Raw genomic sequence first — 27412 nt, forward strand, 5'->3', positions numbered from 1 at the left:
GTGGGTTGCCATGCCCTTGGGAGAAGGCAATGGCACCCCACTCCAGTACTCCTGCCTGGAAAATTCCATGGGCAGAGGAGCCTGGAAAGCTGCAGTCCATGGGGTTGCTGAGGGTCGGACATGACTGAGTGACTTCACTTTCACTTTCACGCATTGGAGAAGGAAATGGAACCCACTCCAGTGTTCCTGCCTGGAGAATCCCAAGGACGGGGGAGCCTAGTGGGCTGCCATCTCTGGGGTCGCACAGAGTTGGACACGACTGAAGCGACTTAGCCGCCGTAGCCGCCGTGCCCTTGCCAGGGGATGTTCCCAACCCAGGGACGGAACCCAGGTCCCTTGCCCTGCAGGCGGATTCTTTCCCATTTGAGCCACCAAGCCCCACTCCATGGAAGCAGACCCCAAATCAGAGGAGTTCAGATTCCTGACCTGGTTGGTGGGCAGCGTCATACTTCAGTCTGTGATTTCAGCTTGATTAGATTGTTATTGGGCAGCTTACACATCTGCTAGGGAAAAAAATCCTAGAGCAAATCTTAAAACAGATGAAGTACCAGAAAAATTACAGAGACATCGGTTCATTTACATGGTCCCGAGAGAAACATCATCGAAAAGCTTCAAGTCAAAGATAATTCCACTGACGACAAACTTAAACCAAAAACGGAATCATGATTTTTCTGAATTTTGGATAATCTTCAAATTTCTCATGGTACCACCTGAAACAAGACCAAAAAATACATTTTAAAAGTTACTTTTCTCACTAAAACGTTTGACAGATGCTAACAAAATGGACAATAGTCTCCTCATAAAGGGCTCCTGACCTTTTCAAAAGTACTTATAAAACAGTAGAAATGAACACAGCATTGATAAGGAAACATACTCCAATCAAAAAAGAGTAATAAAAATTCTGGCATCTCAGGTGCACAGCTTGACTTTGTCAGTATCATGAATATCTAAACACATCTGATGGCACAGCATGATTTGAGAAGAAGTGACACCTATAATTCACCTTTATATTGGCAAGGAAAGTTACAGGCATGTGATAAACACACTGACCCTAGAAGCAGACAGACTGGGGGAGGGGAGGGGAACCGAGCAGGTGTGTCCTGACTATGGTAATAGCGACTCTGAGAGTTTTCTCCAGTCTTCGGAGGAGAACTAGGGCCCAGTCTGTGACGAGAGCACACAGCTATGGGCCGGGCAACTCTCAAAACAAATCTAGGAACATGCAACAGGGATCATTCACAATGTGGCCCTCCACTCAAGCAAACAGGCATTTTCAGTTTTGACTATAAACGAAGTCAACCAAGGCACACTCATTCACTGTGGAAAGGGTTGTAGCTAAGTGGATGGAGTAAAGATGAAAAAATAATCAGACAAAATGGAGAAATAGATGGAAAAAGGGAGCTTCCCTAAGCACAATGAAGGTTAAACAGACTGAAAACAACGATGGAAAATGATTAGCTATTATTTTCAGACATGGCAGAAATATATGAAGACAACAACCTGGAAGTGAGTCGGTAAAACCCTGTTGATTTTAGATAAATTCAACGCTGTCATCCGCACGGAGTCGCGACATGGAAGACTGCCATGGTGCTTTCATGCACGCTTCTGTATCCCCAAAAGGCACATCAAGAGAAGCACCCCAGAAGGTGGTCAGTGGATCTTGGATGAAGCATGACTTCCCCTGACACGCGTGTGTGTGCATGCTCAGTCGTGTCCGACTTTTTGTGCCTCTGCGGACTGTAGCCCGCCAGGCTCCTCTGTCCATGGGATTTCCCAGGCAGGAATACTGGAGTGGGTTGCCATTTCCTTCTCCAAGGGATCTTCCCAACGTAGGGATCAAACTCACATCTCTTGCATCTCCTGTATTGGCAGCTGGACTCTTTACCACTTGAGCCCCCTGGGAGACCATAGCGACCAGGGACTTCCAGATCAGCAATGGCGTCTGGAGATAAGAAGGGTTAGAGGCCATGGTAACCATGGACTTTTCCAGATCAGCGATGTGCCTGGAGACAAGAGGGGCTACACACAGCAGCGGGGCCGAGTACGTGCACAATCCATGTGTTGGCTCATGTTGGCCTGTGCTACGGTTTGAATGTGAACCCTGCAAAGTGAAGTGAAGTTGCTCAGTCGTGTCCGACTCTTTGAGACTCCATGGACTGTAGCCTACCAGGCTCCTCCCTCCATGGGATTCTCCAGGCAAGAGTACTGGAGTGGGTTGCCATTTCCTTCTCCAGGGGATCTTCCCAACCCAGGGATCGAACCCTGGTCTCCTGCATTCCAGGCTGACACTTTAACCTCTGGAGGTGAGGCCTCGGGAGGTGATGAGGGTGGAGCCTCCAGAGTGCAGTCAGTGGCCTGATTAAAGGGGCCCCAGAGGCCCTCCCTCTTCCCGCCTTATGAGTTGGCAGCGAGCAGGCGCCATCCGCGACCCAGCCGAGGGCCTCCCCCAGAACTGGCCCCACTGGTGGCATCCGGATCTCAGATTTGCTGCCTCCAGAGCTGGGAGAAACAGATGTCCCTTGTTTATAAGGCCCTGGTTTATGGCACGTTTGTTACAGCAGCCTGAACGGATTAAGACATCCTGCTCGGGATCCAGGACATGAACCAGCTGGTTCCTGAGAGCCTCCCATAGCTCAGCAGGGCAGAGACACCAGGCCAGGAGGGCAGGAGGTGAGTCCCTCTCCTGACCCTGCCCGGGGACTGGGGACAGTGGCCTCGGAAGGGCAAGAGTGAAGGCCAGCGGCAGTCCAAAGTCAACAAGGACAGCCTCACCCGCACAGCCCTCGAGACAGCTCCAGGCGCCGTGCGCCCAGGAAGCTGTTCTGCTTTGTTCAACCACTGAGACCTCAAATCCATCTCAAGAAAAGACTTCAAAGCAGAGGTCGCCAACCTTTTTGGTTCTAGGGGCTGGTTTTGTGGAAGACGGTTTGTCCACAGACCAGGTCAGGGGAATGGTTTCAGGACGCTTCCAGCACACTATATGCACTGTGTACTTTATTTTCTTTTATTATTACATCAGCGCCACCTCAGATCATCAGGCATCAGATCCCAGAGGCTGGGGCCCTGCTTACAAGGAGTCTTCCAGTGGTCCCATGCTTAACACTCTGCGCTTCTGCTGCAGGGGGCACGGGTTTGACCCCTGGTCAGAGAACTGAGATCCCCTAAGATGACTCATGCTGTACAGCGCACACACACACGCACACACACACACAAACACACTTTATATATGTGTCTTCTTGTTGTTCAGTCGCTCAGTTGTGTCTGATTCTTTGTGATCCCAGGCATGGCAGCATACCAGGCTTCCCCGGCCTTCACTATCTCCTGGCGTTTGCTCAACTCATATCCATTGAGTCGGTGATGTCATCCAACCATCTCATTCTCAACCACCCCCTTTACCTCTTGCCCTTAATCTTTCCTAGTATCAGGGTCTTTTCCAAAGAGCTGGCTCTTTGCATCAGGAGGCCAAATATTGGAGCTGCAGCTTCATCATCAGTCCTCCCAATGAATATTCAGGACTGACTTCCTTTAGCATGAACTGGTTGGATCTCCTTGCAGTCCAAGGGACTTTCAAGAGTCTTCTCCAATACCACAGTTCAAATGCATCAGTTCTTCAGCATTTAGCCTTCTTTATGGTCCAACTCCCACATCCAGTTCATGATTACTGGAAAAATCACAGCTTTGACTATGCAGACCTCTGTCAGCAAAGTGATATTTCTGCTTTTAATACACTATCCAGGTTTGTCATAGCTGTCCTTCCAAGGAGCAAGGGTCTTTGAATTTCATGGCTGCAGTCACTGTCCACAGTGATTTTGGAGCTCGAGAAAATAAAGTCTGTCACTGCTTCCACTTTCCCCCTTCTATTTGCCATGAACTGATGTGAAATGATGTGGTTTCGGGGCATGGTAACCTGGGGCCCACTGGGGACCCCAGGCCCGGGTGGTGGGGCACACCTGTGGGACGGGACTCTTGCCAGGGCACGATGCCGACTCTTCCAAACACTGCTGCCTGGTCAGCATCGCCCACTGTCATGGGCAAGTCCACAGCAGACCCTGAATCCGCTGCTAGACATTTAACTTGACCATGGAGCCCAGCCATGGAGCATCAAAAAGGCTCAGAACAGGGTGGAGCAAACGAGGAGGCTGACACATGCCGGACGATTCTAGCTAGGCATTTCTTCGGACATTTGTGCTTTTCTGTTTTAACGTAGCTAAAAGTGTTAAGTCACTCAGTCGTGTCTGACTCTTTGTGACCCCATGCACTGTAGCCTGCCATGCTTCTCTGTCCATGGAATTCTCCAGGCGAGAATACTGGAGTGGGTTGCCACTTTCTCCTTCGGGGATCTTCCTGACCCAGGGATCAAAGCCGGCTTTCTCAAATTGCAGGCAGATTCTCTAATGTATGAACCACCAGGAGAGCCCTTTTGTCTAGCTAACGCTTGGTATAGACTGGGATTTGACAAATTAGTATGAACGCTTCTAAAATCTAACCTGAGGATTGCTCTACAGAGATCAGAGATCAGAGAACAAATTAAAAATGCCGAACGTGTTTCTGAACGTACTTGTGATGTTGCTGAGCCCTGGTGAACAGGACACAGAAGGTGAACACAGCGAAAGCCCAGCCCTGAATGGACCAGCTGGCGAGGGCGTAGCCGCACCACTCCACGACTTCTCCGAAGTAGTTGGCTGCAGATATGTATTCAAACAAGCCCCCTAGGAGAAAACAGAGCCAGCAGTACATTTACTAAAAAGCAATGCCTAAGGAAACCTTGACTGCAGAGAGGCCTGTAGATACCTGCAGGGAGAACATAAAAACCAACTCTGGAAAAAGACGACCTTTACAGAACTTGCATCGACGAGACACCTCCACTAAGACCAGCTTTACTATTTCATACCGCACCTTCTGGTAGTACCCGCATGCCTGTATCAATATCCACCTGTTTATCTGACTATAAAAATGCTACGGCTTTAACATACTTCAATGTTGCTTTACTAGCTAACGAGTCAAGCTGACAAAACTTAAACAAGGCTGGGAAGCACAGACTAACGTGTTAGTCTGGCTAAGATGGACTTCTACGAACCCCTAGACAAAAAAGGGAAGGAAATACTAATTTTCAAGGACAGATTCACTTGTGTGTTCACTCATCAAGTCTCCCCAGATGCACCAAGTCTACACGACAGGCCAGACCTTCTTTTAAGGATGTGGGGTGCTCCATGGATGAGACCGCTTTCTCCACACCTGGGCTATTACACCCCAGGGAGGGTCCAGGGGACTCAAAGGGCAGAGCAAGGTGAGGGGGCTGGGAGTGGGGCTGGGGTGGAAGGAGCTCGGGCCAGAGACCACAGCGGCGGACTGCAAGGATAACCCCAGGGCTACATATTAAGTAATTTGAGGTCCACGGGGTTTTCTGGTTATTTGTTCCGCTGTTCTTTCTGTATGGTTTCCAGGAAGATAAACACAAGGATTCCAACCTGAGTGCTGCCGTTTGTGCTGTTTACCTCCGCTCTTTGAGTTCTTAGCTTTACCGACTGATTAAAAAAATTTTTTTCCAGAAGCTCTATTGTTTTTTTAACTTCTATATCTGTTTAGTTCTTTTTATAGTATGCTACTCCTTTACTCATACCTTCAATCCCTTTATGGTTGAAACATTTAAGTTTTAAATTTGAAAGTTTATAACCTGTATCTGAATGCTAAGCTCTGAGGTCACTCACATCAATGAAGCCCTTGCTCATGGGGCTCTGTTCCTCAGGGGCTCTGCAAGGACTGTGGCCCTTCTCCCGCGGTGTAGGGTCTGCTGGGCTCTCGAGGCCTGAGTGGAAGGCAGGTTCTCTGGGAATCTGGGTTTGCCTCGATCATGGGTGTGAGCCCACCACCCCCAGGACCTCAAGGATCCTATTCATGGCTGGATGGTTTCTCAGATCAGATGAGTGGCACGTATTTGGGCTACAAGCCAGCCTGAGGGTCAGTGGGCAGTCACCAATCCAACCAAGATGCACTCGGGCTTTAGCCCTCATGTAGATTTTGCCCTCTGATGATCACGTCTGCTCTTGATACCATACTGATGTGCCGGGAGCCAGCATGGGGAATCCCACCGGTGGCAAAGGTCATGAGGAAGGGGGCCTGACAAAACACAAAGGCGGGATCAAGCCTCAGGGGTCCCCCTAGATTTTCTCAAGCATCTACCCCCAGAACCAAAATCTGTCTGCCTTACTATATTATGCCTTTCACCAACTCCTCTGACATTAACAGGGGGCTATCCCCCACCACCTTTTTCTGGAAAAAGTTAATTTAGAGCTTTCAGGTAACAAATCTCCTGGGCATAATAAGAGTGTTTCAATCCAGAAACCCCTCTGATGGCTTTCTAGCCTGCCTGACAGGTCTGTCCGGACCTTTTACAACTGCGCATGTGATTGCTCACAGCCTCCCCACTGCAAGAGGCACAGGAAGCTTAAAACATCCTAGGAATTTAGGGGCTTCCGAGGAGTCAAAATCATTAGAATAGGACTGATTGGGGGTTTCATTGTTGAGCCAATACTTGCTGCCAAGTTTTCATATCTTTTATTTGTTGATATAGTTGGTATATAGAAAAAACAAGTAGCAACATAGATCTTTGAGTTAAGTATTTTCTTTCTTATAACCCACTGCACCTCTGTTCTATAGGGATGTAACTTTATTTAGTGCTTTGAGGGTGATGCAGATTAAAGAAAACACTTCAGGGGAAATGAGATTAACATTGATTAAGGAAGACAGCCATAAAGTGTTAACAGGCCTCGTGGCCAGAAGATAATGTAAATCACCTGAGACCTTCTGTATACAGAAAGATATGCAGAAAGAAAGCCTGGTATCATAAGGGTCAGGACTGCTGCCCCTGCTTGACTCTGTATCTTCCTTTATGTAAAACATAGGGTATATAAGCACCTTTAAGTTATGGGGGTTTTTGCACAAGCTTGGCCTCCCCCATGTCGACTCTCTCTCTCTCTCTTTCTCCCTCTCCCTCCCTTTTTCAGGCTGATCCCTTGGAACGAAGAGGCTCTCCGTGTCTACTTATTTGCCCCGGCTTCTAAGACCCACGCGAGAGGGAGCCCAAGGCGGGGCACCCTCCGCTATTCAAGTGGGCGCCTGTGGCCTAACATAGATGGTGCAAGTTTCTTGTCTTGAGACTTTATTAGCTTTCCATGTAAACCAAGGACTATCAGCCTCTTTTCTTCTCTATTTTTTCACTACATTGTTCTTCCCTAATCTCTCTTTAAATTTCTAATTAATCTCTCTTTAATCGCCGACTCTGTCCCCGCTTCAAATTCCCTGGGTCCACTGGGGCTGGTCCCTGGCACTGATGCATTTAAAAATTTTACTCAGCATTTTAAAATGTTTTGGAAAGAGGGTCAGTCAAGGAATCAATTCTATTCTATGGCAAGAAGGGAAGTGCTGGACACCTCTTGTAGACCATAAATTCCTACTCATATGCTCTTTCCAAACACAGATATAACTAGAGTTTCCTTTCTGCTTCCATTAGTCAGAACTGGTTCTTTTATCATTTTAATAAAACAATGATTAGTCACTGCTCCTACTAGTAGTAGCGACACACTGAAAACCTGCAGCTAATGAACAGTGTACTTCAGCTACGAGCTCTGGCAAAACAAAAGCAGCGCGGCATCACGCCATACAATCTTGGAATGCATGCTAAGTCGCTTCAGTCATGCCCGACTCTGCAGCCCGATGGACCGTAGCCCACCAGGCTTCTCTGTCCATGGAATTCTCCAGGCAGTCAATTTTAGAAGAAATTCCCCATTTTCAGTACATACCTCTTGGTATTTTATAGCCAGTCTCCCCTGGTTTCCTGAGGTTCCTCAGGACATGATCTGAGTGGATGTTAATCAGCATGCCGATCAACCATAAGGCAGAACCTAAACAAGATAAAACATCCAAGGGTATTATGGTAACTAAGCCACAGAATTCACAAGCCCAAGTGTGAATGAACAGTATTATTGTAATCCTTCACAATATCATTAGTGGCATAACATATAAGCCATGACTGATAGTAAAAACCATGGAAATAAATACTGTGCTTTATTTAGAAAGATGACTTAAAGGTGTTACGAGATAGGGCTTTGCATTTCTAAAAACACTACTGAATTATGCATTTAAAACAGCTTGATCTGATGGTCACAATCTATGTTTTTAGGATGACTGGGATGACTAAAAATCTGACTAAGGCACAAGCCTCTTTAGGAAAAGGTATTGTCATCGCCCGTGGGTCAGCCCACCAAGTTTATGTGGCGTCACAGACACTGTCTGAAGCACAGCATCCCCCCCGACCCCCTCCCATGGGCAGACGTGGAGCAGGGAGTCCCCAGCGTGCGCTTTACCAGGGTGGGCTGCACTCAGGCCCCTTGAGGGAGTGGTTCCCAGGAGCTGAGACCTGGTCCTCATTTCTCTATAGTTTTATGTAGCGATTTAATGTAGATCCACACCCCTCCCCCACTTATTTCCTGCTCGCTCATCATTTGGCATTTGTGGGTCTGTTTGTGTCCTCAACTCTCAACAAAACTGTCAACTGCCAGCTGCCCGGCTCTGGCTAGATATTCCACAGCATCTGAACGCCTTCTCTCCCATTGTCAAACGATTTCAGAGGTTTTTCATCAGTTAAGGGAGACTTGGTATCACACTGATGAATGTCAACAAGAAAAGGCAAAATGTCAAAACAGTGTTTGATAAAAGGAATGACTTGATTTCATAGGACGTTCGCTTGACTGTTCTGAGATATGAAAAGAAAAGTGGAAAGCACATGGTGCTCAACTGTGGCATTTGACTCAAAGTCAAAGAGAGGAACACTTGGAGCAACATTATTAACTATTCATCAGTTAGTCCAGGGGCATTAAACAGTTCTCCCGGGTGAGAACAGGGACGTAAATCACGCTCAGGTCTACAGTAAGGCTTTCAGGATTTCTTTCCTAGGCAGCTTTCTTTCTAAACAGTTTGTACCAAATTTTGTTAGTAGCTTTTGTAAGTCATTTATTTGGTTTGTTGTTTAGCCACCCAGTTGTGTTCAACTCTTTGCAACCCCGTGGGCTGCAGCCTGCTAGGCTCCTCTGTCCATGGGATTTCCCAGGCAAGAATACTAGAGCGGGTTGCTATTTCTTTCTCCAGGGGATCTTTCCGACTCAGGGATTGAACCCACGTCTCCTGCTTTGGCAGGCAGGTTCTTTACCACTGAGCCACCTGGGAAGCAAAAGTACTTTCTAAAGCCATCGATTTCTAGTTGACTTGCTACTCTTTTTGTATTTCACTGTATCACTTTTGAAGCTCCAGAAAGCATCACATTCACAAAATTCCATGAGACAAGTTTCCTTTATCACCAAGGTCAGTGATAAAACTAATATTTGTGTTCATCTGAATTAAACATTTAATTTCGTGGCTAGAGATCTTAAAATCTTTGTACAAACTCTTTTAGATGAACTACATGTACTCCTCTGGAAAACTTTTTGTTGGGATTTTATTATTATTCACTTATCTTTTCATGGTAACTATTGTAAATATAATCATTTATGCTATTTCAAAACTTCATATAATTACAAAAGCTATGTGCATGTGTACTTTATGAAATGAACAGGATACCAAAAAAGTAACCCAGCTTGTTTCTCAATGACATATGCTCTCATTTTCAATTCTTCCTATTCAATCATGGAGAAGTTAAGAAGTCTATATATAATTTACTGAATGTCTTAAACTTTAGACCAGCTTCAAAGGGTTTGCAGGGGACAAGGCCTACCTGCAGAACTACTTCAAATGACATTTAAATGCACAGGCCAAATAATTCTTTTGTTTTATTGCTGTTCATCAAAAATTTTCAAACAATCCATCCCAGAAGCAATTCCCATGAGAACCTCAAGTAGCAGTAGTGTTAGTTGCTCAACTGTCTCTGACTCTTTGCTGACCCATGGACTGCAGCCTACCAGGCTCCTCCATCCACGGGATTCCCGAGGCACAAATACTGGAGTGGGTAGCCATGCCCTCCTCCAGGGGATCTTCTTGACTCCAGGGATCGAACCCAGGTCTCTTGAACTGCAGGCAGTGTCTTCACCATCCAAGCCACCCAAATAAACATTTAAAACTTATCTTTTAGTTGAAAAAAATTCCCTTTCTCTGTCCTTGGTTGCCTACCTGTAGGGGCTGGTGAAACCACTACTCTGCTGTGACTCGGGCTAGGTCTGGGGCCGCCTGATTCACTCTCTGACCTTTCCTTCCTCGAGTGATGAGGACCTAACTGCAGTCCTTCTCTGAACCTCAGAAGGCAGAGGCGTGGGTGCAGTTCCTGGCAATGGGCCAAGCCTGTTCTTTTTCCTTCCTCCTTCTGATAACTGGGGCAGAAGAAAATCAGATAGAGAGCAGGTAAATCAAGATCGTGTTTGGGGGCAGGGAGCAAACGCAACAGCTCAGTCTGGCATTTCATGGAGGCACAGATGGTGGAGCTAGCGTGGGTGTGTGCTGGGTCACTCAGTCGTGTCCAACTCTGTGCAACCCCGCGGACTGCAGCCCACCAGGCTCCCCTGTTCATGGAGCTTCCCAGGCAAGAACACTGGAGTGGGTTGCCAGGCCCTCCTCCGGGGGATCTTCCCTTCTCTGGGATTGAGCCAGCGTCTCTTGCGTCTCCGGCACCGGCAGGCGGGGTTCTGTACTACCCGTGCCATCCGGGAGTTTAAACGTTCACTCCTCTCTGTTATGACCAATTCACAGATGTGGAGGAAACACACAAGCAAGAGAAATGGAGGGCTGCTCTGCTTCTTAACTTGCTTCTGGCTGTGCTAGGTCTTCACTCCTGCACGTGGCTTTCCCGAGCCGCGAGCAGCGGGGCCAGCTCTCTAGGTGCGGGGCTCCGGCTCCTCACTGTGACGGCCTCTCCTGGTGCAGACCGCAGGCTCTAGGACACACCAGCTTAGCTGGTCTCAGGCAAGTGAAATCTTCCCAGATTAGGGATCAAACTTATGTCCCCTGCGTTGCCAGGTGGATTCCTAACCACTGGACCACCAGGGAAGTCCTAAGGTTACTTTATATAGTTTAAAGGGCTTAGGGCAAGCTGAAAAGCTGATGGACTCTTAGTAGCTACCTGTGTGCATGTGTGTGCGCTCAGGGGCTCATTGTGTCCAACTCACTGCAACTCCCTGAATGGGACTCTCCCTCCCCCCCCACCCCCCACCCTAGGCTCCTCTCTCCATGGAATTTTCCAGGCAAGAATACTGGAGCAGGTTGCCATTTCCCTCTCCAGGGGATCTTCCTGACCCAGGGATCGAACCCACGTCTCTTCCATTGGTAGGCAGATTCTTTACCACTGTACCACCTGGGAAGCCCACTAGCTGTAACTAAATGTGCTAGAATTTCTAAACATTAGGAGGGTAAACATATAGAAATTTCCTTATAAACAAGAGCCCCCAAATTACATATTTTTAACATCCTTGCAAATATTTTTGATGACTAATTTTTTTTTTTTTTACCATTTTTCTTTAGAAATTGTAAGGTTATAATTAGAACTGGAAAATGTACTAGGAAAGTGAAAGTGTTAGTCGCTCAGCTGTGTCTGACTCTGTGACCCCAAGAACTGTGGTCTGCCAGGCTCCTCTGTCCATGGGATTCTCCAGGCAAGAATGCTGGAACAGATTGCCATTCCCTCCTCCAGGGAATCTTCCTGACTCTGGGATGGAACCCGGGTCTCCTGCATTGTGGGAAGATTCTTTACCGTCTGAGGCACCACCAGGGAAGCCTGGAAAACGTGCTACTTTATATTAATTGATAAAGATAAAAAAAATTTCAAAAACCTCATAAACCTCAGAGTTTAAAGTCTAACTGCCTCACTGAAGATGACCGACTTTCTCTCGCCTTCCAGAAGAAACTGTAGGAGGTTTGATGACATTCTTAGATTACACAGCCCATTAGTGCCCAAGCATCCTCATTCTTGGCCCCTTGCTTAGTCTGCTGCAGCTCGTTGCTATTTTTAGGTCATCTTAAGAACAGGTATTTGTGCGTTTGGCGCTTGAGTGGGCAAGGGAGCTGGGAGCCTGCGTCATGTGGACAGCCTGACCTTCCATCCCGCCAGCGCTCAGTCCCCTGGCCTAGGTCAAGGGGCCTCCGCAGACTCTCTGTTCTCTCAAGACGAGTGTGCTTTCTAACTGGACCCTACCGGAAGGTGAACACCGAGCTGAATGTTACAGGGATGGGATGCGTCACTGAGGACACTCACCTGTTAGAAACCGGGGGTCGCTGAGCCAGTCATCCGCGTACACTGCGTACTGACTCAGGTACCTGCTCTGCAGGTAGCCATTATAGGTGCAGAAGATGAACGCCAACAGGAAGGCGTACAACGGCGTGGGCTTCCCTCCTCGGATCAGAAATGGGAAAACCAAGGTCCTTCAGGGACAAGAAATATGTATTTTTTAAAGCAACAATGATACAATGATAAAGAATCTAATGTCTGCAATTCTCCTTTAATGTCTCACATTTCTTTTTTTCTTTTTAAGCATGAAGATTTTCTTTATTTTCTTCCTCCAGCAATGCTTAGATGTTTCCTTAAACTGGTTCTTGGGCTTCCCTGTCGGCTCAGACGATGAAGAATCTACCTGCAATGCAGGAGACCAGGGTTTGCTCCCTGGGTCAGGAAGATCCCCTGGAGGACGGCATAGCGACCCACTCCAGTACTCTTGCCTGGAGAATCCCATGGACAGAGGAGCCTGGAGGGCTACAGTCCATGGGGTCGCACAGTGGGACATGACTGAGCGCCTTTCAATTCACTGCTGGCTATTCTATTACTATTATCTCTAATTGTCCCAGATGTCTCGCAGAGCTTTCCAACTAGAGGAGCTCAGCACTGAATTACAGGTGTGCCAGAGCGGTGCTGCCTTAGCCCCCCAGCTGACAGGGCAGGATCTGGGGGGGCCAGAGCTCCAGAACAGCTATGTCTTCCCAGGGAGTCTTCTTGTCAGATTATCCCACTATATGCTAAAGATATGTCATGTACATTGTGTGCTATAATGAGAAACAGACTGAGAAGCTCTGCTCTCAGTGTCTTGGATTTTTAATCTTGATTTTTATATAAAAGTCATTCTTAGGAATACTTGCCCAGATGTACTGTATCTGTTGAAAGCAGAATTTCTAGTTAAATAATTGACTGTGTTTCAAAAAAGGACACCACTGTGCAAAAATTCAGGGTTCTAGTTATACGGAGTGTGAAACAGATGCACGGAATGAGAGAAAACTGAAGGTTTCATCCCCCTAACACCAGTGACTCAGTCTGGTCCAAGGCGTTTGAGTTCGGGGCCCACTGTTACATTATCTGTCGCCATGGCGATGGCTGTCATCTCCCCAGTGCCCACCGTGGGCAAGGCCTCCCAGCTACCTGCACAGAGTCACTGTCACCACAGTTGACAGAGGACACGGTTAAGACTCACAGTGCTCCAGTCTGCTTAAGGTCATGGGCTAGAGAGTGGCTGAGTTTAAGTATATTTTGGCCACCTGATGCGAAGAGCTGACTCACTGGAAACGACCCTGATGGTGGGAAAGATTGAGGGCGGGAGGAGAAGGGGACGGCAGAGGATGAGATGGTTGGATGGTATCACTGACTCAGTGGACATGAGTCTGAGCAAACTCAGGGAGATAGTGAAGGACAGGGGAGCCTGGCGGGCTGCAGTCCACGGGGTCATAAAGAGTCAGACACGACTTAATGCCTGAACAACGTTAGGGTTGCTCAGTTGTGTCTGACTCTCTGTGACCCCATGGGCTGCAGCCTGCCAGGCTCCTCTGTCCATGGGATTCTCCAGGAAGGAATACTGGAGTGGGTTGCCATTACCTCCTCCAGGGGATCTTCCCTGCCCAGGGATCGAACCCTTGTCTTCTGTGCCTCCTGCATTAGCAAGAGGATTCTTTAGCACTGCACCATCACCTGGGAAGCCCTTAGTGCACATCAGTAGAAGTTTAAAGACAGAAATTAAAAGGATAAGAAGCTAGAACTGTACGAAAAAAACAGGATGTAGAACTTTATGTTGTGTTTTAATTTTCTCTTTAAAATCAATACGTCATATATTTAAAAGGGGGTCATCACTACATACCCTATACCCTTAAGAGGATAATAAGAAGCGATTTCAACAGCTTTATGCCAACAAATTTGACAACACGGATGAAGCAGACAAAATTTTTAAAAGACAAAGGTGACCAAAACTGAGCAGAGAAGAAAGTGACAACTTTAATCCCTCTATCAAGGAAAAAGAATTCAGATGCAAGGAATTCTAGAAAAGCCAAAACTAGAGTCAGGGGAAGGGATCAGCAGCAAAGAAGCATAAAGGACATATATGGGGACACAACGCCCTATATCTCTGGACTGTGGTGATGACCACACAGCCTGATCCAATCACCAAAACTGATCAAGTGGAAATTTATTTACGTAAATGATAGCTTAAAACGGGAAAACGTGCACACTTATAGTTTCCATTTTGGCCATCTGCTCCAGGACATAAACGACCGTTAACAGTAACAGCACAATGACAGCACTGCGATGTCACAGCCGCAAGGCATGCTCTCCCCAACAGCTTCACTCAGCATCTCGGAGAGCTTTCCCAGGAATCACAAGCAGGTTCTCATCTTGTTCAGCCACTTCCCCCAAAGACCTTGTGTAAGTTTAGGGCAAAGCACGAGCTGGACGGGAAGCATCCATCAGGCGATGACACCACTGGTGGAGCAGCGATTTGCCTGGAAACCACAGTGCTGACAGCTCAGCTCAGCTCAGCCGCTGAGTCGTGTCCGACCCTTTGTGACCCCATGGACCGCAGCACGTCAGGCCTCCCTGTCCATCACCAACTCCCAGAGTTTACTCAAACTCATGTCCCCTGAGTCGGTGATGCCATCCAGCCTCTGTCACCCCCTGCACAAGCCCCTCAAAAAGAACAGGGAGGGACTTCCTGGTGGCCCAGTGGTAACAACTCCACGTTTCCAACATAGGGGGGTGCAGGATCACTCCCTGGGTGGGTAGTAAGAATCCACACTCTGTGTCCCAAGGTTCATGCGTGCTCAACTGTGCCCAACTCTTTCTGATGCTCTCTGCAGGCTCCCCTGTCCACGGAATTCTCCAGGTAAGAACGCTGGAGCGGGCTGCCATTTCCTCCTCAGGGAATCTTCCCATCTCAGTGCTCAAACCCACATCTCCTGCGTTTGCAGGCAGACTGTTTACCGCTGAGCCACGGGGGAAGCCCACGTGCTGTGTGGTACACAAAAAGAATGGCCATTTCTCTCTGCATCGGGGAACCATGGCTGCTACCTGGGCAGACAGTTGGTACAAGTTGACTGGCACTGGGACGCAGGCTAACTGCAGACACTGACGCTGCAAGGGCAGGGCTCGCTCTTGACTGGGGGTATTGGCACAGGCTCCCTTAGAAACAGGCAGGGGTTCTGAGGTGTTGCGATCGGGCACTGTTGCCATAGCACCTTTCTGCTGCTCCCAGATTCTCAGCCAGGGCAGAGGGCCCTGTGTTACAGCCTGAGGAGGCAGCTGATGACAGACCAGTTCTCAGCCTGTCCCCGAGTGCCCAGACTTGAGAAGCACTGGGAATAAGTGAGCTCATTTCCCAAGTCAGCTCAGGGGATTCCCGAGCCTTGCGAAAGCAGGAAGGGGACAGTATGGTGAGAAAGTTGGGGGCGGGGTGCGGGGGGGGAAACAACTTCTGGGGAAGCCACGGTCTCAAGGAATTTTCCAGGAGGGAAACTGCAGGACCCAACTGAGAAAGTGTTAGAATTCCAAGTTTGGAGGAACACGGAGGGAAGAAAAGTGAGCAGGAAATAAGACTGGTGGGGGACGCAGGGGGTGTGGGCTTGGTTTAGAAACATGCCTGAGGAAATGCACAGTGCTCCGGTCCTGAGAGTCTCGGATGGATGGCCTGAGCAGAATCCACGCCAAGTTCAACACAGGCTAACAGGGATGCACGATCCGAAAGTGGAGGAAAAAAAAACCCAGAGAGCTCAGAGTAGAAAAACCAGGTCCTAAAAAGTGGTTGAGAAGAAAATGGCAACTCACTACAGTGTTCTAGCCTGGAGAATCCCAGGGATGGCAGAGCCTGCTGGGCTGCCGTCTATGGGGTCGTACAGAGTCAGACACGACTGAAGCGACTTAGCAGCAGCAGCAAAAAGTGGTTGAAGGGGCCTTCCCTGGCAGTCCAATGCTGAAGACTTCACCTTCCACTGCAGGGGCCACGGGTTCAATCCCTGGGTGGGGGACTAAAATCTCGCATACGGCGAGGTCAGGCCAAAAAAAAAAAAAAACCTGCAGTTGAAGGCAAATTTCTAGGCTAGTCATCACACATCTCTAGGTTATAGTTCTATGCAGTGCTGAAGGCTTAAGTCTGAGGAAACGCTGCTGAGGTGGAAGACCTCTGTAACTTCTGACAGATTTCTCCCCCTCTGGTTTCCACTTCTGCATAGGCAAACACTGGCTGGGTGTGTGTTAGTTGCTCAGTCGCGTCTGACTCTTTCCGATCCCACGGACTAGAGCCCACCAGGCTCCTCTGTCCATGGGATCCTCCAGGTAAGAATACTAGAGTAGGTGGCTATTTCCTTCTCCAGGGGATCTCCCCGACTCAGGGATCGAACCCTGGTCTCCTGCATTGCAGGCGGATGCTTTATCTGGCTGGCACCCCGTAAAGGTGGAACCCAAAGCTGCCTCTTGTTTTGCCTCCCTGACCGTTCCTCCTGGGTCACTAATGTTCTCTGACACCAGTGTGAGTGTGGATCAGGTGTCGGCAAACACAGCCGCCGGGCCAAGTCCAGACCACCACCTGCTTTCTACAGCCTGGGAGCTAAGAACGCTTTTTACATTTTAAAATAGTGTGTGTGTTGGGCAGGCGGGGTGGGGTGTGGGGAATCAAAAAACTATTCCATGACACATGAAAATTGTACGAAATTCAGATTTCAGTGTCCGTAAATAAAGCTGTGCTGGAGCGCGGCCATGGGCCTCTGTTAGCGTCTCGGCTGGAAGGAGTTCCGTGGGCGGGGCAGGTCCTGCGTGTGGCGCTCTCGTCTCTTGGCACAGGGCTCGCTGCGCTTGGTGTTCTGTCGCGTGGCGCAGGGATCTGCGTGCCTGCCCACCGTGTCAGAATGAGGAAAGCTGCTGGACTCTTTGTGCTTTGACGGTAAGTGGAGCGTGGGATATTCTGTTACTGCGTGCTCGTGCGTGCTCAGCTGTGTCCGACTCTGTGTGACCCCACAGACTGTGTAGCCCTGCCAGGCTCCTCTGGCCGTGGGATTCTCCAGGCGAGAGTACTGGAGTGGGTTGCCACGACCTCCTCCAGGGGACCTTCCTGGCCCGGGGATTGAGCCCTGACTCTGCATCTTCTGTGTTGGAAGGTGGATTCTTTACCACTGAGCCACCTGGGAAGCCCCTTTGAGAACTCCACCAGCTGGCAAAGCATCCCTGGGGCTCACTGCCAGCAGAGCTGTGGCAGACTCTAACAGAGGCCCCCACTGCCAGGCTCGGTGGTCATCGCAGTATCCCCAACTCATGGGAAAGCAGCGGTCAGAAAAATCAGAGTTTAAACCAGCACCCCAATACAAAACTTCTTTTAAAAAATGGATCAAAATGAGGCTACAGCCTTAGGAAGCTACCAAGCAGTTCATTTTGCTAGCCCAGCAAGGAAAACCATGTAGACCGATGGTGACTCAATTAATTGTAGGGACTAAAGAAACACATCCAGGGAATATAACCTTGTGTAACATGATTAGCTTTTTGGGAAGAAGAGTGGCTTGGGGAGTGAGGACACCAGGAGTGACACTTGACAAGTTAAAAATGGAGGCAGAAGGCGGCGCAGGCGGGCATCCTCGGTGCCTGTAAGTCCAAGGGCGTCATTGCAATGGCTCAGCTGTTCACTCCAGGGGTTGGTGCTGAGGCTGGAGTGGCCGAGGGCTCAGGCTCTCTAAACCTGGGGCCCTCAACCCCCAGGGAATGGACCAGTGCTGGTCCATGGCCTGTTAGGAACTGGGCTGCAGAGCAGGAGGTGAACGAGTGACGCTCCATCTGTATTCACAGCTGCTCCCCCGTTAACTCACTTTACAGTCTGAGCTCTACCTCCTGCTAGATCAGTGGTGCCTTTGTTGCTGCTGCTGCTGCTGCTAAGTCGCTTCAGTCGTGTCCGACTCTGTGCGACCCCTAGATGGCAGCCCACCAGGCTCCGCTGTCCCTGGGATTCTCCAGGCAAGAACACTGGAGTGGGCTGCCATTTCCTTCTCCAATGCATGAAAGTGAAAAGTGAAAGTGAAGTCATGCCCGACTCTTCGTGATCCCATGGACTGCAGCCTTCCAGGCTCCTCCATCCATGGGATTTCCCAGGCAAGGGTATTGGAGTGGGGTGCCATCGCCTTCTCCACAGTGGTGCCTTTAGATTCTCATAACAGCTTGACCCCTACTGTGCTTGAATCATCCCAAACCATTCCAACGCTATCATCTCGGTCTGCCAAGAAGCCGTCCTTCATGAAACTGGTCCGTGATGCTGAAAAGGCTGGGGCAGGCTGCTGTATACAGTCTGTGGGGAACAACTAAAGGTGAGGCTACCTCCAAAGAAGTTGAGCAACCAACTAGCTCAGTACAGTGGAGTCTACAGTGGAATCTGCTGAGATGTTGTAAATCATGGTGGTAAATATGCGTGCGACAGACAAAATACAAATTCACAAAGCTTGTGAAAATTTAAGGCCTTTAAAGCCATCTCTTATACCAGCTTCCCTGGTGGCTCAGACAGTAAAGAATCTGTCTGCAATGCGGGAGACCCAGATTTGATCCCTGGCTTGGGAAGATCCCCCGAAGAAGGGAATGACAACCCATTCCAGTATTCCCGCCTGGAGAATTCCATGGATGGAGGAGCCTGGTGGGCTACAGTCCATGGGGTCGCAAAGAGTCGGACACAGTTGGGCAACTAACACTTCCACTTTCCTAGACCAGCAACTTGTTGTTGCTATTGTCGTTTAGTCACTAAGTCATGTCTGACTGTTCATGGCCCCACGGACTGCAGCCCGCCAGGCTCCTCTGTCCGTGGGATTTCCCAGGCAAGAATACTGGAGTGGGTGGCCATTTCCTTCTCTGGGGGACCTTCCCCACCCAGGGATCGATCCCTCACCTGCATTGCTAGTGGCTTCTTTACCACTCAAAGTTAAATTTTATTCCCCAGCAACAACAAAAAAGAATCCCATTCTTCTCATTACACGTCTATTACCGAAACTGCATTGAGGTGTTCTTATATTTTGAATTCTCTCGACACAATTTCTGTGAATATCTGTTTCCTCTTCAGTTATCAGCTGCAACACCAAGGATCTTCCTTTGCCTTTGGGCCGGAAAGCTGGGCAGACACACCCGGCCCTTTCCAGGGAAGTTCACAGTCCTTAGTCCAGATCACAACAGCAGATCTAATCTGGACATGTCACCTGGGTTTTCTTCAAAAGCACTCTTGCCTGTGGCCCCAGCACTTGGGTTTCGGACAGCCACTGTGGTCTGGGGCTGGCTGGTGGCCGGTGGGGACTATACACACCTGTCCTGTTCCCCAGATGACCAGGAAGGGTGCCCTGACCTCTGTGCCTGTGGGAGCCGGTCACAAACAACCTGGGGAGAGGATTTCTCTCTCTTTGGTCTCAGGTGAGATGTCAGGAAAGGGGCCAGGACTGGAGACAGGGCCTTAGGCTGACACAGGTCTCTTCTGTTGCTCTCTGTCCTTAGAGGGCTCAGCAGGGACCCTGATGTCCACAAAACGAGGAGGTTGGAACAAACGGTCCCAAGCAATACCACCCAGGCCCACAGACCTCCAGCAGGGAGCTGAGATCGTTTTCCCCACCCTCTCCTTCCCCAGAGGCTGAGCATGTCCCCGGGGACCAGCTGCCCTGGCTCACAGACCGGGTCTTCAGCGGCTGGACACTCAGATGCGACACACCTTCCAGAGGGGAGCGCCGTGCCGCCTCCTGGCATCTTCTGGGTGGTCCTCATCCTTCTGGGTTGTTCCATTTTCCTTGGAAAGCCATGCAGCTGCTACCAGCAGCGTTTTCCTTTGCCTTGGGCCAAGAGGAACCAGAAAGGGTGGGGAGGAGCCTGTGGGCTACAGTCCATAGGGTCACAAAGACTCAGACATGACTGAGTGACTAAGCGCACATGCAAGGACAAGGCATGTATAATGTGGAAACACACCAGAAAACTGGAGAACGAGAAGGGCACACCAAATCCTCGCCTGAGCCTTGTGGAAAACTTTTATGCCAAAGATCAGAATGACCGACAGTAAAGTATTCTTTGTGTTTGCAGCCTCACCTTGAAAGGGCAAAATCCTTGTTTAAATACATAGCTTTATCGCAGTTTAATCACTATAATCACTAAATTCCTTTCTTTTTACAGAAGGAACGATAAGAAAAAGGAACTGATCCAAATTTAGAAGGGCTGTAGATTACAGTGATGTTAAATTGTTGAGAAAGAAGTGAAACAATTAATTATTAAAATTAACAACAATTCTCATTTAAACATTTGAAAATGATTACATCTACCATTTCCTAGTAAGTGGATAAGTAGACGCATGCTTAGTCATGTCTGACTTTATGGCGCCACGGACTGTAGCCCAGCAGGCTCCTCTGTTAGTGGGATCCTCTAGGCAAGAATACTGGAGTGGGTTGCCATCTACTCCTCCAGGGTATCTTCCTGAAGGAATTGAACCTGCATCCCCAATATTGCAGGTGGATTTCCCGCCACTGAGCCACTGAGGAAGCCCACCATTACCTAAGTTACTGCCAGATCACCCAAGTTGGCTACTTAAGTGTTCCCAAAATTGGGTTGGTGACCTTATAGGCTGCCCTGGGAGATGATGTCCAACTGCTTCTATTTCAAGGGTCAAATCATTTGCTGAATGATTGCATTATTTCTTATAGCAATAAAACGAAACAAGAGTCTTCTCCAACACCACAGTCCAAAAGCATCAATTCTTCAGTGCTCAGCTTCCTTTACAGTCTAACTCTCACATCCATGGACCTTTGTTGGCAAAGTAAAGTCTCTGCTTTTTAACATGCTGTCTAGGTTGATCATAACTTTTCTTTCAAGGAACAAGCATCTTTTAATTTCATGGCTGCAGTCACCATCTGCAGTGATTTTGGAGCCCGGAAAAATAAAGTCTCTCACTGTTTCCTCATCTATTTGCCATGAAGTAATGGGATCAGATGCCATAATCTTAGTTTCTGAATGTTGAGTTTTATGCCAACTTTTTCACTCTCCTCAAGAGGCTCTTTAGTTCTTCTTCACTTTCTGCTGTAAGCGTGGTGTCATCTGCATTTCTGAGGTTATTGCTATTTCTCCCAGCAATCTTGATTGCAGTTTGTGCTTCATCCAGCCCAGCATTTCTCATGATGTATTCTGCATATAAGTTAAATAAGCAGGGTAACAATATACAGCCTTGATGTACTCCTTTTCCTATCTGGAACCAGTCTGTTGTTCCATGTCCAGTTCTAACTGTTGCTTCCTGACCTGGGTATAGATTCCTCAGGAGGTAGGTCAGGTATCTGGTATTCCCATCGCTTTAAGAATTTTCCATAGTTTGTTGTGATCCACACAATCAGTTGTGATCCACACTGACTGCTTTAGCGCAGTCAGTAGGGCAGTAGATGTTCTGGTATTCTCTTGCTTTTTCGATGATCCAGTGGATGTTGGCAATTTGATCTCTGGTTCCTCTGACTTTTCTAAATCCAGCTTGAACATCTGGAAGTTCACGGTTCATGTACTATTGAAGCCTTGCTTGGACAATTTTGAGCATTACTTTGCTAGTGTGTAAAATGAGTGCAGTTGTGCGATAGTTTGAGCCTTCTTTGGCACTGCCTTTCTTTGGGATTGGAATGAAAACTGGCCTTTTCCAGTCCTGTGGCCACTGCTGAGTTTTCCAAATTTGCTGGCATATTGAGTGCAGCACTTTCACAGCATCATCTTTTAGGATTTGAAATAGCTCAACTGGAATTCTGTCACCTCCACTAGCTTTGTTCATAGTGAGGTTTCCTGAGGCCCACTTGACTTCACATTCCAGGATGTCTGGCTCTGGGTGAGTGATCATACCTTTGTGGTTATCTGGGTCATGAAGATCTTTTTTGTATAGTTCTTCTGGGTATTCTTGCCCCCTTTTCTTAATATCTTCTGCTTCTGTTTAGGTTTATACCATTTCTGTCCTTTATTGTGCCCATCTTTGCATGAAATGTTCCCTTGGCATCTCTAATTTTCTTGAAGAGGTCTCTAGTCTTTCCCATTCTATTGCTTTCCTCTACTTCTTTGCATTGTTCGCTGAGGAAGGCGTTCTCATCTCTCCTTGCTATTCTTTGGAACTCTGCATTCAGATGGGTGTATCTTTCCTTCTTTCCTTTGCCTTTTGCTTCTCTTCTTTTCATAGCCGTTTGTAAGGCCTCCTCAGGCAACCATTTTGCCTATTTCCATTTCTTTTTCTTGGGAATGGTCTTGATCACTTCCTTTTGTACAATGTCATGAACCTCTGTCCATAGCTCCTCAGGCACTCTGTCTATCAGATCTAATCCTTTGAATCTATTTGTCACTTCCACTGCATAATTGTAAGGGAAAAGCTTGTGCACAACAAGACCCAACAGAGAGGAACAGTGACCCCACAAGAGACTGACCCAGACTTTCCAGGAGTCTCTGGCGGAGGCGTGGGTCAGCGGGGGCCTGCTGCAGGGTTGGGGGCACTGATTGCTGCAGTGCATCATGAGACCTTTTGAAAGAGGTCACCATTATCTTCATTACCTCCGCCATAGTTTGGCTTCAGGTCAAAGAACAGGGAGGGAACACAGCCCCTCCCATCCACAGAAAATTGGATTAAAGATTTACTGAGCACGGCCCTGCCCATCAGAACAAGATCCAGTTTCCCCCTCAGTCCCTCTCTCCCATCAGGAAGCTTCCATCAGCCTCTTATCCTTCTCCATCGGAGGGCAGACAGACTGAAAACCACAATCACAGAAAACTAACGAATCTGATCACATGGACCACAGCCTTGTCTAACTCAATGAAACTAAGCCATGCCGTGTGGGGCCACCCAAGGGGGACAGGTCATGGTGGAGAGTTCTGACAAAATGTGGTCCACTGGAGAAGGGAATGGTAAACCATGAACAGTATGAAAAGCCAAAAAGACAGGACACTGAAAGAGGAACTCCCCAGGTCAGTAGGTGCCCAATATGCTACTGGAGATCAGAGGAGAAATAACTCCAGAAAGAACGAAGGGATGGAGCCAAAGCAAAAACACCACCCAGCTGTGGATGTGACTGGTGACAGAAGCAAGGTCCGATGCTGTAAAGAGCAATATTGCATAGGAACCTGGAATGTCAGGTCCATGAATCAAGGCAAATTGGAGGTGGTCAAACAGGAGATGGCAAGAGTGAATGTCAACATTTTAGGAATCAGCAAATTAAAATGGACTGGAATGGGTGAATTTAACTCAGATGACCATTATATCTACTACTGTAGGCAAGAATCCCTTAGAAGAAATGGAGTAGCCATCACAGTCAACAAGAGTCGGAAATGCAGTATTTGGATGCAATCTCAAAAATGATAGAATGATCTCTGTTCATTTCCAAAGCAAACCATTCAATATCACAGTAATCCAAATCTATGCCCTGACCAGTAATGCTGAAGAAGTTCAAGTTGAATGGTTCTGAAGACCTACAAAACCTTCTAGAACTAACACCCAAAAAAGATGTCCTTTTCATTATAGGGGACTGGAATGCAAAAGTAGGAAGTCAAAAGAGTAACAGGCAAATTTGGCCTTGGAGTACAGAAGGAAGCAGGGCTAAGGCTAATAGTTTTGCCAAGAGAACGCACTGATCATAGCAAACACCCTCTTCCAACAACACAAGAGAAGACTCTACACATGGACATCACCAGATGGCCAATACTGAAATTGGACTGACTATATTCTTTGCAGCCAAAGATGGAAAAGCTCTATACAGTCAGCAAAAACAAGACCGGGAGCTGACTGGGGCCCAGATCATGAACTCCTTATTGCCAAATTCAGACTTAAATTGAAGAAAGTAGGGAAAACCACTAGACCATTCAGGTATGACCTAATTCAAATCCCTTATGATTGTACAGTGGAAGCTGAGCCACAAGGGAAGCCCAAGAATATTGGAGTGGGTAGCCTATCCCTTCTCCAGGAGTTCTTCCCAATCTGGGAATCAAACCCAAGTGGCCTGGGTTGCAGGCAGATTCTTTACCAACTGAGCTATCAGAGAAGTTCATGGGATTATCCAGGTGAGAATCCTAGAACTGGTTGTCATTTCCTTCTCCAAGGGATCTTCCAGACGCAGGGATCAAACGCTGTCTCCTACATTGGCAGGCAAGTTCTTTACCACTAGCACCATCTGGGAAGCCCCTTGTGTGTTGAGTGTTAGCTGCTCAGTGTCCGACTCTTTGCAACCCCATGGACTGTAGCTCACCAGGCTCCTCTGTCCATGGGATTTCCAAGGCCAGAATACTGGATTGGGTTGCCATTTCCTTCTCCAGAAGATCTTCCCGACCCAGGGAGTGAACCCAGGTCTTCTGCGTTGCAAGTGGATTCTTAACCGTCTGAGCCACCAGGGAATCCCTGGAAGTCCCTTATGACACATTTTAAAGAGCAGCTGACCAAGGCTCTCCCCAGGTCATTAATGGATTCCAGCAGGAGGGAAGCTGAACCTCAAGCCGGTGATAAGCTTTGAGGTGCTACCGTGAGGAATGACAACAGAACCAGGATCCCACAGGGTCACAGACCTGGCTGAGCACAGGCCTTGCGGTGGGCGTTTCAGAGTCCGCACTCTGGGACTTGGGGGTGGGGTGGGGCGTGTTTGGCCCCCTTCCTCTGTGGCCTCAGGGCAAAGGTGGTAACTGGGGGCCCCAGTGGCAAATAAACAGCTTTGTGCTCCAGTGGGATTTGGGTTTGTGATTACCGTTACACAGAGGGGCTGATGAAGAAATGATGCAGAGAGTCGCTCACTGACTGCCCAGTGGGGATCAGTGACTCAGGCGCCCTGGGTTCAGGTCACACTGAGTCCCTGCTTGGCTTGACAGAAAGCAGAACATGAGCTGAGACAGGGTTGAGGGCGCCACCCCAAGACCCCGGCGTGGAGAGGCTCTGAGCAGACCTGATAACTGAAAGTTGCTCATTTCCAGCACACACGTGCCTGGGGTGAGCAGGTGAAAGGTCACACTCTGCACACAAACAAAGCCCAGGGTAATGTGACAAGGTGTGGACAGTGCCCTCGGGACTCAGAGGCCTGAGATCAACAGCTGACCTCCACGCTGACCCCATGCAAAGGCGACCGGTGCAAAGGTGACCGGCACAACGACGTGGTTTGCCATGGATTAAAAAAAAAATGCCTACAAACATCCTTGTCCATCCCCAGGGGTCAGGGCCTCTGTCTGACAGCTGGCCCTACCCGCATCCTAGGCAGGCCTGCCCCGCCGTCCCCGGCTCTCCTCCAGAGGTCCTGTTGATTCTACCCTTGTACTTAGCAAAAGTACAAGCGTTTCTCTCATCCTCAGCGATGTCTTCAGAGAACCTCTTGCCTCACACGCCCACCGTGAGCAGGGCGTCAGTGGATCCTCAGACAAGGTGTGCTAAAGGACGATTATCCAACATGCAGGCAGACACCCCTCCCACAGACCACGGGAAGCCCTTGCACCCGGCTCTGGCTCTTCACGATGCTAATGCTCCCCTAGGGCAGGACCCTGTCCCCCCGCCAGGGTCAGCCCACAACCCAGCCCAGGGCCTCGGCAGACGGCCACCAAGTTCTGGAAGTTGCTGCCCACTCAGGCTCGCATCTCCCAAGCACGTGTCCCAAGCCCCGTGGTTGGTGTCTCTCCCGCCACCAGTCTGACCAGGTTGGGATTCACACAGCCCTTCTTCCTCAGTCTGGGCTGGCACAGCAAAGCAGGGGTGACAGACGTCTCCCGACTGGTGGGAGGCTTTGGGACGAGCTCTCAGTCCATTGTGCACTCCTGTTCTTGTCCACTTCCTTCCGTAATTAGCAGCCTGGGGCTGATCAAACGGAGGCCCCCACTTCCCCAGAGGCACAGTCCCTGCTGGGACCAATCGGCCCTTGTTATCAGGGCCACGCTGAGCATACCTGGTCTAAAACTTAGCTATAAAACTATGATCACAGAAAAACAATTTTTGACAATGTGGTCACAATATTCTTTAGACTCCAGAGAAAGCTTGATGAACAAAGTTATCTCTTTAAGAATTCTTGCCCTGAGGAAATAATTCCTCCCATACCTTTAGACCTGAGCTCTCTGGATCACTTACCTAGACCATCTCTAATTCATGAAACCAAAAGAAAAAAAGTGGAACAAAGCCTTTTCAAATCTTACTCCAACCATTTTCACAGTTAGTGTGTTTTGTATTGCGATACCTGATTCATAACTAAGTTTGGAAAACATAACTTTGTTATCCACTTATTTGGATAAATGTATGTCTCAGTGCGCATCTTTGTATTGCGGGTAATATTGCCGATTGCCGAGATCAGTGTGTAAATGACGTTTAATCTTATTGGCTTAAAAAAAAAAAAAGTGGGCGGGTACAATTCAAATAATTCTAAATACAAGACAAATTAACCTAAATGAATTTCAGGTTCATGTAAACTGGGAAATATTCAGTATTAAATACCTGGTATTAATGTTTGTTTGTTGAACTAAATAATGTAGACATGTCTAAGAGTAATTAACATTAAGCAGAATATTTTCATTGTACCTAGGTTTAACAGAAGTTAAATATTATTACATGTGTTACAAGTTTGTCAGCAAGGAAATTCTCTCAAGTGAAAAAACTTCTTAAAAATGCAAATGAGATATGAGCCTTTAGATAGACTCTATTAAGAATAATTATGCTTTAGGAATGTCCGTCTAAAATAGTCTCTGCAGACTGGGGTAACTTGAACTTCTAAGGGTTGTACTTAACTAAGTGTTGGAAGTCTACTGAATAGCTAAGTCATTTTCCAAATAAAATATGATTTTGAAACATTTATTACTGAACACCAATCTCCCCTTACAGAGAAACTAAAGTGATTTGGAATTAAAAATGAATGATGTTTGGTGTCATCCTAAAACGTTCTAAGAAAGCAAAGGGTTTAGAAATTAGTGGTATCTATGCTCACTGATCTATATATAAAATGCTAATATAAAAGTCAGTTCTTAGTTGCTTGAGGGAAGTAAGTAGTGTGTTTTCAGTAAAGAAGGAGTGAGGAAGGGAATGGCATTTTGTGACAGGAACAGGAAGTAAGCCTGGCTCACAGGTGGCTTTTTAGGATGGAAGAACACAGTGACAGGTACGGAAAGGGATGAGGCTTGCAACAAGGGAACCACGAGAGAAGGGTCCTGTACATGGTTAGGACTAAGTTTAAGATAAAGTTAATTTTA

The 27412-nt window shown here is 48.0% G+C and overlaps 1 protein-coding gene across 1 annotated transcript in view; it reads right to left on the reverse strand.

Annotated features, from left to right (window-relative positions):
• Nucleotides 1-203: 203 nt before the first annotated feature.
• The window catches only part of SRD5A1 (steroid 5 alpha-reductase 1), a 33255-nt gene continuing 6046 nt past the window's right edge, over nt 204-27412 (reverse strand). The window contains exons 2-5 of the mRNA XM_068990740.1: nt 12230-12396; nt 7800-7901; nt 4559-4709; nt 204-710 (exon numbers count right to left, since the gene is read on the reverse strand). Coding sequence (XP_068846841.1) covers nt 644-710; nt 4559-4709; nt 7800-7901; nt 12230-12396 — 487 coding nt within the window. The 3' untranslated portion in view covers nt 204-643. The remainder of the gene's footprint in view (nt 711-4558; nt 4710-7799; nt 7902-12229; nt 12397-27412) is intronic.

The sequence above is a fragment of the Capricornis sumatraensis genome, chromosome 18 (assembly GCF_032405125.1).
Source record: "Capricornis sumatraensis isolate serow.1 chromosome 18, serow.2, whole genome shotgun sequence".
Lineage (NCBI taxonomy): Eukaryota > Metazoa > Chordata > Mammalia > Artiodactyla > Bovidae > Capricornis > Capricornis sumatraensis.